General features: G+C 41.3%; 1 protein-coding gene across 1 annotated transcript in view; it reads right to left on the bottom strand.

Moving 5' to 3' along the window:
- THSD7B (thrombospondin type 1 domain containing 7B) overlaps positions 1–15,004 on the bottom strand; it is a 1,119,563-nt gene that overhangs the window by 386,603 nt on the left and 717,956 nt on the right. The window contains exon 13 of the mRNA XM_024764108.1: positions 7,850–7,965. Within this exon, the coding sequence (XP_024619876.1) occupies positions 7,850–7,965 (116 nt within the window). The remainder of the gene's footprint in view (positions 1–7,849; positions 7,966–15,004) is intronic.

Genomic DNA, 15,004 nt, shown 5'->3' on the forward strand with positions numbered 1-15,004 from the left:
AACTTGTTCAAACTATTCTAAGTTTTACCCCTTAAACAATCCAGGCCACTGAAAGACTGCACATGACCGTAATTCTGCATTTCAACATCATACCCTTCAGTCCTATATTAAAAAGACTCTATGACTTTAATGCACTTCCTATAGACATATTGCCTCAGTTGATGACCTCAGTTAAAATGTGGAGTTCCAGTAGGAAATTATTTTTAGGAATTAGCAATCAAATAGCCTTTGCTTACGACTTCATTGAAATATTAATAACCAAAAGAACAGACTGACTGCACAAAAGAATGACTGAATGAATGAGTGAGTGAATGAATGAATGAATACAAGGGACGGAATGTGTTTCCACTTTAACCACATTTGCCAGGAAACCAGAGACAGATTTGATTCCCGAAATCCCACATCTTCTATTGCCGCCATCATCACGTGTTACAGAAGATATTCAGTTGTAAAGGCAGATCACCTTTCCTTTCAGCAGTCTGTGAGGTTTTGCTTAAGCACGTAAGTTCTAACTAGCATCCATTTATTTGACACAGATATACTGAATTCTATTCTGTGTTAAGTTTCTTATGAGGCATTTTGGGAAAGAAAACTGAAAACGGTTTAGCTCTCAAAGACTTCGTGTCTCTTCGGAGGGACCCAAAACACGTTTACCAAGAGTGAGAATGCAAGCCATTCAGACAGCGTTATGAGACTCAGGAATGAGAAGTGGTTATTTCCAGCAGAAGGATCAGGCCAAGTTCTCTGGAGAAGGTGGGGCTTTACATCTGGTAAGACGGGCAATGAGTAGAGATGAGAAAGGTACTCTAGGCAGGGTGGAATTCTGATTTTCCTTACTACCTTTCCTTATAGCTCCTTGAAGCTCTGCAGAGCGCATACTATATTTTGTAACTGCATATTCATTTAGGCAATTATATATTCGATGCCTCCATCTTCCGTCACTAGACGGCACTCACCACAGCAGAGGGCTGTGTGCGTTTTCCTCACCACTTTACACCTATTCTTACAGTACTTAACACAGCGTCTAGAACACAGTGATGGTTCAGCAAATACCTGCTACCGAATGAGTGGTTAAGAGCCTAGGCTTCCTCGTGCTTTTGCCATTTATTCGCTTTGCAATCTTGGGACCCACAGCTAAGCCTCTATGTCCTCCTATGTAAGATGGGGTCGTAATAGTCCTTTCCATATAAACGTGAGATAACAAATAGGACAATGTATGTCAATAAATTATAGCTATTATCACTTTGATAGGAAGAGGCAGTGATGTGAAGCAAAGTAGAAGTTACAGGCTTTTAGCAATAAGCGTTTGAACTTGTCTAGATTTTTTTCCTGTAACTTTACAGGCTCACCAGGCAAAGCAGCGTAGCAAGTTTAATTTAAACTGGGTATTTGGACCTGGTCTTTGCTCCTGTTGGACGAGGTGGCCAGGAGGGCTTCCCTTGAAGATCCCGTTGCTTCTTTTATGGAATAGGACTAAGAGAACGGCTGTTCCTTTATCACGAAACTGCCCTGATGGTCAATGAGAGAGCACACGTGAAAGCTCTGTGTGACAGATCTGTGCTGTACAGAGCCTGTGCCTCAGGTTTGAGAGTACCTGGCTCTGAATCCTTGAATTGCTAGTAAACAAGGAAGATGAGCTGTGCCTCTGTGAAAACAGGGCTTGTTGTGGCATGAAAACAGGCAGTCTCTCAGGTCAGAGAAATCTGGATTCCAACCCTGGCTCTAGATCTACCACCTGGGGCCACTGGAGGAAGTAAAGAAAAATCCCAGCTGGCGATACTGTGAACTCCAGGTCCCTGTAAATACACATCAATCTCTGGTCCAGAAAGAAGGGGGGCTAGAGGGTAGGAGGAACAGTGTGGACTGAGAAGGCGACCCAGTCAGCTATTAAGTGGACTAATATTCGCTCTGAGCGAGGGGTGTGGGTAACGCCCATTAAAAGCCCCGCCCTCTGAGCAGCAGCTCCCCTCATAACCCAGTGGTGTTCTGAGTACTGGGGCTATGTAGTGATCTCTAGGCTTTAAATTATAGACTAAAGGGGGCACATCCTCCCCAATGGAGCCTATAAAAACAAAGGCACCTATACTCTGTGTATTGGGGCTGTGGCTTGGGATGTATATGTAAGATACACATCTTATTTTATTTCGTTTTTCAAAAACACTTGGGAATAGAAAACATCCAAAATTTATAGAGGTTGTAACCTAGATTTAAATTAAGTCACTTTCTCAAGGAAAGTCATTAGATGATTATATTGCCTTCAACACTATTTTGGGGGCTGGTGTTCCAGGACCCAAATCTTCATTACTCAAACACAAGAGACTCTTCATTCTTTTTTTTGTTTTTAAACAATTCCTAAGATTTTTAAAAATTAATTAATTAATTTATTTTTGGCTGCGTTGAGTCTTCGTTGCTGCACGTGGGCTTTCTCTAGTTGTGGCGAGTGGGGGCTACTACTCTTAGTTGCGATGTGCAGGCTTCTCATTGTGGTGGCTTCTCTTGTTGCGGAGCACAGGCTCTAGGCGGGCAGGCTTCAGTAGTTGTGGCGTGCGGGCTCAGTAGTTGTGGCTTGCGGACTCTAGAGTGCAGGCTCAGAAGTTGCGGTGCAAGGGCTTAGTTGCTCCGCGGCATGTGGTATCTTCCTGGACCAGGGCTCGAACCCGTGTCCCTGCACTGGCAGGCAGATTCTTAACCACTGCGCCACCAGGGAAGTCCCGACTCTTCGTTCTTTGGGTATAAATTAGTACTCCATCCTCTATTTCCCAGGTGGAGAAAAGTATAGATGATGGGCCTTAGGGGGGAAGGAAGGGACCATATGCACTTGAAAGGAGTAAGTAAAGAGAGAGGCTGATGTTAGTATGCCTCTGAGTGGGAGAAAGGTGATTTTTGACCTATTTGACATTCTGAATGACCAATACCTCTTCCCCTAATTGGCCTGGACGCACTGAACACTCTGTTAATGCTTTGATTTCATCTAAATGGAAGCAAAATCTTTAGGAATTAGAGCTGGTAGTAAGACAGATATGGAGTTCATTTAGTCATTCATTCAACAATTACTAAACACCCATCATGTGCCTTCTAGATTTTATAATCTAAGAAAAATACAGACATGGAAACAAGTGCATTATACCAGCACATGGATGACTAGACAATGCAGGATAGCAACAAAATAAAAGACACAAGTTCCCCAGTCTTAAGGAACTTACATCATCATCAAAATTGCTGCCATGTGTCCTATTCTCATTTAATCCTATGAATTGGGTGCCAATATTACCTCATTTTAGAAAGGAGAAAACTGAAACACAACAAAGTTTAAAGTGCATCTAATACGACTTGTACAGCAAAGATCGGATTTGAACCAAGGAAGTTTAACTTGAGGTGCCATGTTCTTCACCACTAAATAGTACACCACCTGGACATTAAAAAAACATTACTGTCTTTGACACTGGAAACTCAAGATGTAACTCCAGGAGGTTTGACGCAGGAGCAAAGGATCCCACCAAATAAGGTTGCCTAGCAATTCCCAGCAGTAGTTTGCCTTCGGCCTTCCTATTGCCATGACACTGCTCGCCAGCAGGCCCCTTAGAGATGAAAGTTAAAGGAGCTCCCTCAGCCTTAAATTATTAAGACTGACAAATAATTAATCATTAGCTCCATGGTTTCTAGGAATTTACAGAAAGACCTATTTTGAATATGCCACATTTTATCTACTCAAGTGTCTAATAACTTTACCTCTTACATATTTTTCCCTTCCATGGAAGTGATATACACATCTGGGAATCATGACAAAATTAGCCACTGGCAGTAAAAAGGGGGGTAACAGTAAAACAAGCAAAACAAGGGTGGCCATGAGCTGATGGTAATTTTTACTTGGTGATGGCTGCATAAGAGTACATTCTATTAATCAGTAATATTTTATATTAGCATTATATTAATTTATGTAGATGTCTGAAATTTGTATTATTAAGTGTTGAAAATATAAAGTGAGCTCCTTTAAAGGTAGCTTGAGAGAAATCTTGGAAAATCAGTACTGATTTGTGACTTCAAAGTAAAAACATTAAATGTGATAGTTGTGAGATCAGTGGCCAAGATAATTAATTTCCAATATTACCCAGGCAAACAATTATCAATGATAATTGATAAATGTATTTGAAGATACCCTGAAAGGATAAAGCACTAAATGAGCGTGCCTCATCCCTGCCCACGTGTAAGAGTCACTTATGGTGAGTTTTTTTGTTTTGTTTTGTTTTTGTTTTTTTTTGTGGTACGCAGGCCTCTCACTGTTGTGGCCTCTCCCGTTGCGGAGCACAGGCTCCGGACGCGCAGGCTCAGCGGCCATGGCTCACGGGCCCAGCCGCTCCGCGGCATGTGGGATCTTCCCGGACCGGGGCACGAACCCGTGTCCCCTGCATCGGCAGGCGGACTCTCAACCACTGCGCCACCAGGGAAGCCCCTATGGTGAGTTTTAATACTGCAAAGTTCCCTTCAACGTGAAGAGATTCTAACGTAGGATGAGGTGAGGCATCTGTGTATTGAAAAAACTCCATGGGGCTACCTCTACAATGAACAAACTGTAGCTATTATTAGGCAAACGGTATTGAGTAGTTATGCAGGTATTTGCGTTATAGGCTGAAGGAAGAATAGAGAAATTAGTAAGAACATCACCAAAGAATGGTTCTTGATCACTTGGCTAATTTTTTGCTGGGACTTAAAATTTGGAGAGTCCACAGGAGCGCCACAGCTTGAGAGTTATTTGATCTTCTTCGAAGAATGTGGGACCACCATTCATCCTTTAAGGAGAGACTCAGATGAACAGGAATAAGAAGACAGGAAGCAAGGCTAGCCACTAGCTAGAGATTGTTCATGGCTTGAGAATACTTTTAAGTTGTAAGGATTTTTAGATCATGAACACAGCCAGAAGCAAATAAAACCTCATAGAACTCACCCATTACTAACACACAAATCACTCCTGGTACACTCTGCCCCTGGGAAACCACCTTGGCTTTCTGAGACGTTCAGAATGGATTTGGTTTGGGATTCACATAATCAAGTGATTCCCTGGTCATACCAAAAACCTATTAAATCGTAATACCTTGGAGCAGGCCCCATGCATTGGGATATTTAAGAAATCTCTAGGTGATTCCATTGTGCAGCCAAATTTAGGGACTAGGAGTATAAGCTCTTCTCCACTTCGATGACGCAACCTGAAACCACAGGTGCAAAAGAGTTCCCCCATCCTCATTAGTGGAGGTTGCCACCTACTCAGGCCCATCCTTCTCTTGATCTCTCAGTTTAGGTTAAGCCACTTCACTCCACCCCACACCCCGATCTACCTGTGTCCCCACCTGTTGGTCTGTCCCTAGTCCACTCTTTTCACTTTATAACTCTGACCATGTCACTGCCTTGCTAAAAAGTGCCTAACCCCACCTCTACCTGGAGCTTTGTAATCAACATACAGGTTATCACCTTGGCGCTTGTAGAAAGGTCTAATTCCAGGTCCAGGTATACTGAATTAGAACGTACATTTTAATTAGATCCCCCAGGGACTTGTAAAAGCATTTCATTTTGACCAGTACTGCTTTAAAACACTATTTCCCAAAGTATCTTTTGAAGAATGTTCCCGAGAGCAGAGAATCTACTGCCTGGATTCAAAACCACACTCTTCTCTCTCTTCACAGGACATCTGTCCATTCAAAACATATTAATTGAGTGACAGCTCTACCTTTTACTATGCTGGGATTAGAGGATCTAGTGGTGAAGATGACAGAAGTGGTCCCTGCACTTGTGGACGTACACTCCAGCAAAGGCAACTCTAGCAAAGGCAACAGGATGCTGTGGGATGACCTAGTCAGTAAAGTGCATGGGGAGGGTCTACTGCTGTCTAGGAGATGAACACAACGTTCCCGGGGAAAGGCTGCTATAGCGGGTCCCTGCTGATCTAGAGGTCAGAGGACCAAGAAGGAAGCGCAGCTGAACACAGCTCCAGCACCACACAGGGCAGGTGCAAAGGCTTGGAACGACGATAGAATTGCCTGCCCCATGCCTACCCAAAATACATCACCATTCAGCTTCTTACAACACAAATTTTTGGAAACATCCCATAGTTATTGAGTCAGAATATCTAGTCATGGAGTTGAAAATCTGCCTTTTAATAATGCTTCCAGGTGATTCAGAACTCCATCATCATAGATTATTTTATCTTCTTGCATTTTCCCAGTGTTTATCTTTAAGAGCTTGAATGTTTTGCAGGTACATTACTATTAAAATTTCAAAAGCCAACCTGCTAGATGTTACCTTTCAAATGGTTCAGAATAGAGATCACAGCTTTTCTGTCCTACTCTGTCTGGAAATGACATTCCCCTGGCTACTCTACAAACCCTGTTTATCCAGATCAATCACTTTGAATTTTCATTTAAGAAAATAAGTTTTGGAGCGCCTCTGGAAGAGATTGCTATCTCCACCCCTCAAAAGATCAGATCAACATTCCACTGTATTTTCAAAGCTCTTTTGTATTCCACACATTTAGTTCTGATTCTCTCCATAAGCAAAGTTTACTGGATGCTACTCGGTTAACACTGACAAAGGACAGTTGAAATGGCAGTTAGAAAACCTTACGCAGGTGCCCCATCACTGAAATACAAGATACCGATGATGACCATCTCCAAGAGCTGTCATAACCCCCTTGACAATCACTGAGAGGCGGTTTGAAGTGGCAGGCAGATCTGTGTCAATATTGGCTATATTGTCATGCCACCGCCACGAAGATGTGGGAGTCAAAGAGCAACTGGGGGATCCTAGATGCACAGGGCCGGAATTTTCCGAGGAAAAGTGTTAGTAATCTCAATCTTTGTGGCAGGTTGTCTCTTCGCAGAACTGCATGCTTCCCTCTCCCTTCTTGCAGGAGGCTAGTGCAGAGATACAGTGAGAGCCAGGCCGTGCTTGAGAGGACGTGACGGCCAAGACAAGGCCAGGGAGGTGTGGATGAGACTCATTTTACTCTGAGCACTAGGGTCAATATTCTTCCATCCTTCCTTTTCCTGGATGTGCCTTTTCTTGCTATGACAGTGGTATGACCCATAGGACCAAGGCTAGGGTGTCAGACTAGGGGAAATGGACCAAGTTATGAAGTTTAGGTCTTAGGCCAGAACGGAACTTTGGGACTAGGAGTTTTTGGATCTCCACGTGGACTAGCTCCATCACGGGACTGAAATAAGTGTAGGGGAAAAGACCTTGTCTAAGAAAGGCAATAATTTTACAAAGGTTCTCCTGTGTGTTTATTAGGACTTAGCTATTAAGTAAACTGAATCACAGCACTCCAAATACACCCAGATGTATAAAGCATCACCGTTAAAGAGTAAAGAAATAGAAATCATATATTGCCAATGTCTGTACCTGTTCAACACTTTTTAATGTATTGGCCCCTATTCTTCTGTAGGCTTATATTTATCAGTGAAGTGCATATAGTGTTTAAGGCCCTACATTCTAATGAAGATACCTGAGTCAGGCTTAAGCACACAGGAGCCACAAAGGAACTGTGATGGTATTCATGCTTTATAAGGAACCACGTTTGAATGGCCGTTCAAAATGCCACAGCAGGGTTAATAGAAGATGAGGACCCCTACAACGCACACCTGTAAAATAATGGCATGTAATATGTTTTCCCTGCCAAATCTTAATGGATCTGGAAATCCAAGACTTCATTTACAAATGTCACAAACTTTGCTCCCAGGGTGACATGCAAATGGAAAGGAAGGGAGCCCCCATACCACCATCTCTCGCTTATTTAGCAGTGGGAGAGGCATTCAGGAGATCAGGAAGGAAAGAAAACACTAAGAAAATAGCATCCACCTACCTGGTTGGCACAGCCTTGGGCAGGGCGTCCACTCACTGAAGGCGGTCACAAGACAGTCTTTTTTGCACGGGAGCAGGCAAGGGCGTACTGTTTCCGGCCGAGTAGATTCCGGACATCTGCCAATGTGAAGAGACCAGATCAATATTTCCTAGAGAAGGTAAGTGGTTTAGCCTAGAACCATAGGATTTCAGAACTGAAAACACTGAGACCCTGTTGTTCCTTTTACACACGTGGGAAGAAAGACCCAGGAGGAGAAGCTACTTGCCCAAGGGCTCAGAGCCAGAGGCAGAGCACAAAACAGACTTCATCTCTCTTGATCCAGAGACGAAAATATTTTTCACTAGACCAGGAAAGGAATAACAATCGCTGAAACCAATGAAAGACGAATCCTAAGTGAATTTCTCCCCATTGCATGAATTCAAATAACATTTGATTTTTTTCAGAGTGGACAAATCTGATATATTTTTTCAAAAGTGTTTTATCCAGGGTAATACATCAATTCAGTGATATTGTACAAGGCAACATGTGGATATACTGGGAAACAAAAAACAGTGAAGACCACTGAAAATAATATACGTATTTGATAATTAACATGATTTTAGAATATTGAAGTAATTGGCAGGTGTCTTTTTAGAACATGTAAATTGATGAGTTAGAATAAGCAAGACGTGAGAATAGTATGTTTGCTTGCACATAACAAACACAAACACACTAACAAGCGAAACATTTCAATTCTGATTATTGCTGATAATGTAATATTCAGACTTGGGAGGAACGTAGTCAGTGGATTCATAATCACCTGGAAGAACTAAAGTCTCAGAAAATGGCAAGCAAGTTTTTTTTGGTTTTTTTTTTGCGGTATGCGGGCCTCTCACTGCTGTGGTCTCTCCCATTGCGGAGCACAGGCTCCGGACGCGCAGGCTCAGCGGCCATGGCTCACGGGCCCAGCCGCTCCGCGGCACGTGGGATCTTCCCGGATCGGGGCACGAACCCGCGTCCCCTGCATCTGCAGGCGGACTCCCAACCACTGCGCCACCAGGGAAGCCCAAGTTTTTGTTTTTATTTGCATGCTTATCTGCTTCTTTTTATGAGTGCAGGGGGCTAAAATCCACATTTATTATCTTATAAAGCAGTGATATGCTAAGAGGAAAAACAGGAAAGCACTCTGCAACTTATATTTGCATTTTAAAATTCTTTTTCCTATAAATTTCTTATAAAGCACAGAGATGCAGTGTGTATAAAGCCTGAGAGCATGAACTTTGGTATTGGATAGTCAGTGGTGAGTGAAGTGCTTTTCCCACATTCTTTCATTTATTCCTAAGGACAGCAGTGAAAGGCATTATAATCTTCATTTTCAGATGATGAACTGAGGTGCTGAAAGAATAAGTAATGGATCCAAAGTCACATGGATTAAGTAAATTAAATTATTAGTAATTTAATAAAGTATTGATTATCAATAAATTAGTGGCATTATTATTAATCATCCTTAATACACACAAAAAAACTGTCTATCAAATAGATCAATGAACCTAAAAATAGAAAGAAAAAAGAGTGTCTTTCGAGGAAATAGCATTATTTAAACAAGATATTCTAGTAAGGAAAATTTATGTCATACTTTAGTAGAACTAGCAAAAAACACTAAACTCATTCCCAAGTCCTGTGTTCGTACCCTGAAAGCTCCTAAAATTAAATTAAACTGCTATTTATTCTATCTCCTCTACAATCTCTCCTGGTATCTAGCTGGAAATGAAAGTACAACGTGAGGAATGTCATTTTCCTGTGTGCTCAGCAAGGCAGCAGGGCTTGGGGGTGCAGGGAGCCAGCTAGGACACACTCACTCAGACATCCACAAATAGCTCAGAAATGCTTGCGGTGCTGGTTTGGTTTCAGGCTTTCTGGGAGAGTGGCTTTTTCTGCAGGGACTTTGTTCACTTCAATTAGCAGTAGGTGTTAATCTCTTTTTTAAAAAATATTTTAGATATACCTTTATTGAGGTAGAATTGATACAGAAATAACTGCACCTATTTGCATAATTTGATGAGTTTGGACATATGCAAACACCTGTGATACCATCTCCACAATCAAGGTAATAGACATATCCAACACCTCCCAAAGTGTTCTTGTGTCTCTTGGTTTTTGTTTTTATTTTTGTGTGTGTGTGGTGTTAATCTCTTTTGGGGAACTGATATTGCCTACTTTTCAATTTATACTTTATTAACAGCACTCACAATAAATATTCACTGGGCACAATGTCAACTCTTCGTGACATGGTGCCCTTTCTCTATCTGTGCTGTTCTTCTAGGTCCACAAGTGAGAAACGGTATCATACCCTCAATGGCAAAGGTCAAGCTCAGGTGTGTAACCTGAGCTTGACCTTTTATAAAGACCATGAACTGAGGGCTTTCCTGAAATGTGATCCCTGGTCTGATAGGTGCCAAATATTCTCTTAGGAGTGAAACTGTCTTTTTGTTCATTTCTTTTCCCAATAATGTTGACCTTTTCATTAGAGGTTCAACTTCCTCCTCCCTTCTATTTACATGCTGTCTACCTCTCCCAGGATCATCACATTTCTTTTGTTGTTGTTGTTGATTCAATTAAAATATACTTGCACGCAAACTTTCAAAATTACATTTATTTTTGTATATAGTCCTATCTATACTCTTGAGATAATGTACATACCAATAAAAGATAAATTAAAAAATGAGAATCAGAACTGTAGGGTTAAAATTGGTTTGAAAAGTCATTTACCCCAACCTCTCATCTGAGTTTTCTTTTTTTTTTCATTTTTGAATTTATTTTTTTATACAGCAGGTTCTTATTAGTCATCAATTTTATACACATCAGTGTATACATGTTAATCCCAATCACCCAATTCATCACACCACCATCCCCATCCCCTGCCGCTTTCTCCCCTTGGTGTCCATACGTTTGTTCTCTACACCTGTGTCTCAACTTCTGCCCTGCAAACCAAAACTGTTCTCCGGTCTGTGAGTCACCCACCCAGCAGTTATGGGATTTGATTTTACTGTGATTGCACCCCTCCTACCGTCTCACTGTGGCTTCTCCTTTGTCTTTGGATGTGGGGTATCTTTTTTGGTGAGTTCCAGTGTCTTCCTGTCGATGACTGTCCAGCAGCTAGTTGTGATTCTGGTGTTCTCAGAAGAGGGGGTGAGAACACGTCCTTCTACTCCGCCATCTTGGTTCGGATCATTACATTTCTAATTTTCCTAAATTTACTCTTAATCTCCAAAAATACCCTCCTTGACTATTAGCAACTTATGTGTCCTCCGCTTCTAAACACTACAATGTTTATTTTATGTATTGTTTATTGTCACTGACTAAAAAAAAAACCTTTTGATATCTTCTGCGTTGCTGGTTTTCTGTGTGTGTGTCTGTGCGTGTGTGCACGCACATGGGCATGCGTTATACATACACTAATTTTGAATGCCTTGATGGTAGAATTCCATCTCATACCATATCTTAAAAATACCAGGTCTTAATGCTGTGTAAGTATTTAGTAACAGTAAGTGAATGACTGACAAGTATTCTATGCTGCGGAGGCTGAAGACAAATCTCTGGGAATATTAGGCAAATTTATCCAGCCATTTTCAAAACAAAATTGAAGCCTTAAAAAGCAGGGTAACATATGGATTCATGTTTTAGTGAGTAAACACAGTATGGCTTCTTGCCTTTTGTCATAATTTATACTTCCTGCTCTCGTGCAACACTCTGATTCTAGATTGGCAACACTCTTGTTAAAAGGGTGAATACACTTCATTTCAACACATATATTTTCCTGGACTTGCACTGGAGTATTTCATAATGACTGCCTCTTGGTCACGCTGTAGGTTTTAGTTCCTGTGCTGAAATGCATCAAACTGAGCTACAAAGGTCTGCCATTTCTCAGTTATGTGTCCATAATCATGAGGCAGACACCGTGCTCCATCTCCGGGAGCAGTCCTCCAACCCAGGGACTGAGGGATCATCTCAACCTGCCAACTTTTGAAACATTAAATGTGTAAACGGAGCTCGCCATTACTATATCTCACCAAATGCCCAGTGTTTTCCCATGAAAGGCAGAAAGTGTTTTACATGACCTTTGGATGGCTTTGAGTTGTGTGATTTAAATCTTTATTATTATTTTTTGCACACTACAACTGAAAAAATACACATTGGGTAGTGAAACAAAACCAAACAAAATCCCCCAAATATCCCAACAAGCTCTCACTTCTGTTTGAGTTGTGCCCTAGCTAGTCCTCATTTTCTGATATGATCAGTTCTATTACTCATGCTATGGTAACATTCTCACCTATACAATTACGTGGAAACCAGAACACCAACCCTGGGAAGCAAGAACTTGCAAGGAATTCTGTGCATCCCCGTGCAGTGGGTTTAGAGATAAAACATATTACGATAGCCCAACCAATCCATGGAGACATGCTTCTTTTTTCTACTGTGAAGGCCGCTCTTTCTTTAGGATATTTTCTTTTTCTTTCCTCTTTCTATTGCCATTACCCTCACCCCAAGGATTTCACAAATGGAGGGACATTTTTTCCACTGCAATAGCTTTCACATAAAAAAGAGCGAAAGCGTATTATTCTGAAAGGGCAAGGCAAAGGATACTTCCTCATGCTGATAATCTCACTATTTCACTAGGTGCTTCACTGGACGCTGGGTATTATTTTCTTAGCTCAATTAATCTCATTAACCTCAAGAATTTTAATTAACTTTACTTAAGTCAATGCAGGCTCCTCTCGTTTAGCAGGATCGTTTGGAGACATACAGTAAGAATTAAAACTAGGTTGTTAGGTCTCCAGCCTCATTAAAAGTGCAAAAAGTAATCAGCAATGTCTCTCTCTCTCTCTCTCTCTCTCTCTCTCTCTGTGTGTGTGTGTGTGTTAGGGAAAACATCTGTGCAATTCATTTTTCTATGTTGGAAAACCGATTAAAACTGGAGGTTATTCACTGCAATAATATTTTAGTCTTATGTAGATTATCAAATAAAAGCATATGCATTTGTGAATTATGCTTTAAACTATCAACTTTCGGCCCTGTGGTTTTTCTGGTCACAAAATATCATTAGGTTAACATCTGTATAAGCTGATGGGCTCAGGGACTTTAATAAAAAATTGTCATTCAATATGATCACGAGGCTAGCCGGGGAGGTGCGGGGCTATTTGAACACATAATCCATCCCCTCATGTCCAAATAGCCTTTCAAGTGTGATGACAATGTATCTGGTAGTTGTCAGTCTCAATTCTAATGCTTCTTTACTAAGAAAAAAACCAAATTACATTCATATCAAGTGGAATTTTCCTGTTGTGGTTCAGAGGTAAAAGTTGTGTGGAAGGGAGAAGATCAGACTTCAGGAATGCTAAATTTTCTCATCGCTCTAAAGAATAATAATTTGCTGCGTTTCACATAGCATTTATTCCTATACCTAAGCTATATTTATTTCTATTTGTATATTCAAGCTGATATTTCATGCATCTTTTTTTAAGCAGTTGAAAATTTACATCATAAAAATAACATGATCAGGGCTGCAGTACTTTTCGAGATAAAAGGAGTTCTCTTGTCTGCATGGTATCTTTATAAGCCTTTTAGGATTGTACCATAACCCCATGAATTAGATTATCACCTGATCCAAGTGATACGCAAACATTAATGTCCATGTTTGGCTATATCGGCCCATTGACCCAATCGGTCCACATGGTATTGTGGATACCAGGTAAGTTGAAACACGCAAGTGATATAAATTGATGCTCCAAAAATATCACAAGTAATTTAGAGTTGGATGCTAAAGCAGAAATAACGTTTATGAGTTAATAAGAGCAGAAGGTCATACATATGATCTGTTCATTACTCTTCAAGGTAGTCCCCTTTGCCAAACTTTATCATGGTAGATAAAATACTTCTTCTTAAAGCAAAGGATAAACGTCAGCTTCTCAAACTTCTGCGATTCATATCCATTCCCCGTCAAACCCTTTTACCTTCCTACACACAGGTCTAATTAATTCATGACTTCTAAATATGTTTACGGACAATAGCTACATGTCAGATACTGTTCTAAAATCTGCAGTGGCAACAATGAAGACTATCCAGCCCCAGCCCTCTGGAAGCCACATTTAGGAGGAGAAAAGGAGGAAGTCTTACTGACTGTGCTTCACTTCAAGTCATAGTCATCTTCCCTTGCATTTTCACAGCCACCTGCTTATCAAATGCTCCAAAACCGGCAGTATCTAGCCAGTCTGCCCTATATCTGCCGTTAGCAGTTCATTTCCTTAACTGAGCTTCTCTGACTTTCCTTACACACAGCTGAAGTGGCTTCCATAGCAGTGTGGATAACGCCCAGAGCCCATCACCACGGGGCCCCCAAGATGAAATTAATCAGGTGTTTGAGTTGCCCATGACAGCAACACAAATTGGACTGAATTAGGCAGAAGAGCAAATGTAGTTGCCTATGTTGCCAGGAAAGGCGGGAGTGTACTTAGGGGGGCTGGGACCAGGCTTGATGCTGCCAGCATTTGTTCTGCTTCAGTTTCTGAGCATCAGCTTTACTCTCTCCTCCTGCTTTTTCCACCAGGCAGGATCGTGGCTATGGCAACCGTCCATCCATATACTTAGAACATCATGAATAGAAAGAAGAGAGGGTTTCATTTTCCCAACTTAAAGGTTCCTGGGAAACAGCTCTAAGTTGCCTAGCTTGTGACACTAGACCAAAGCTTGCACCAGCCCATCCTGTTGACCCATCACTACTGTGGCTGAAGTAGGGGTCTTTCATCACTTGAAGGGAACTAGCTCAAACATGGCCACTTGGAAATCTCTATGGACAGGCCAGTTACTCAGTCTCTGTATATGACTTAGGTGCCTTACGTTTTCTTTTCCATGAGGCTTCCTGCAGGGACTTGAGGAAGAGTTATGTCTTCTCATTTGGTCTAGGTGGGAGAAGAAACTCCCACAGCTGAGCTCTCCAGTCAATTACTCTTTTTCCTCTATCTCTTGCAATTGTTCCTGACCCTTTTTGATATCTATATCCTAGTCCTCATGTCCAAATTCTCCGACAGTTTTTAAAAAATTTACATCTCCATGTGCAGAGTATAGTAGGTATGAGATTGTAAACCTACTTGAGGACATGGATTAGTCTATTCAAAATAT

This window comes from Neophocaena asiaeorientalis, unplaced genomic scaffold (genome assembly GCF_003031525.2).
Source record: "Neophocaena asiaeorientalis asiaeorientalis breed wild unplaced genomic scaffold, Neophocaena_asiaeorientalis_V1.1 scaffold102, whole genome shotgun sequence".
Taxonomy (NCBI): domain Eukaryota; kingdom Metazoa; phylum Chordata; class Mammalia; order Artiodactyla; family Phocoenidae; genus Neophocaena; species Neophocaena asiaeorientalis.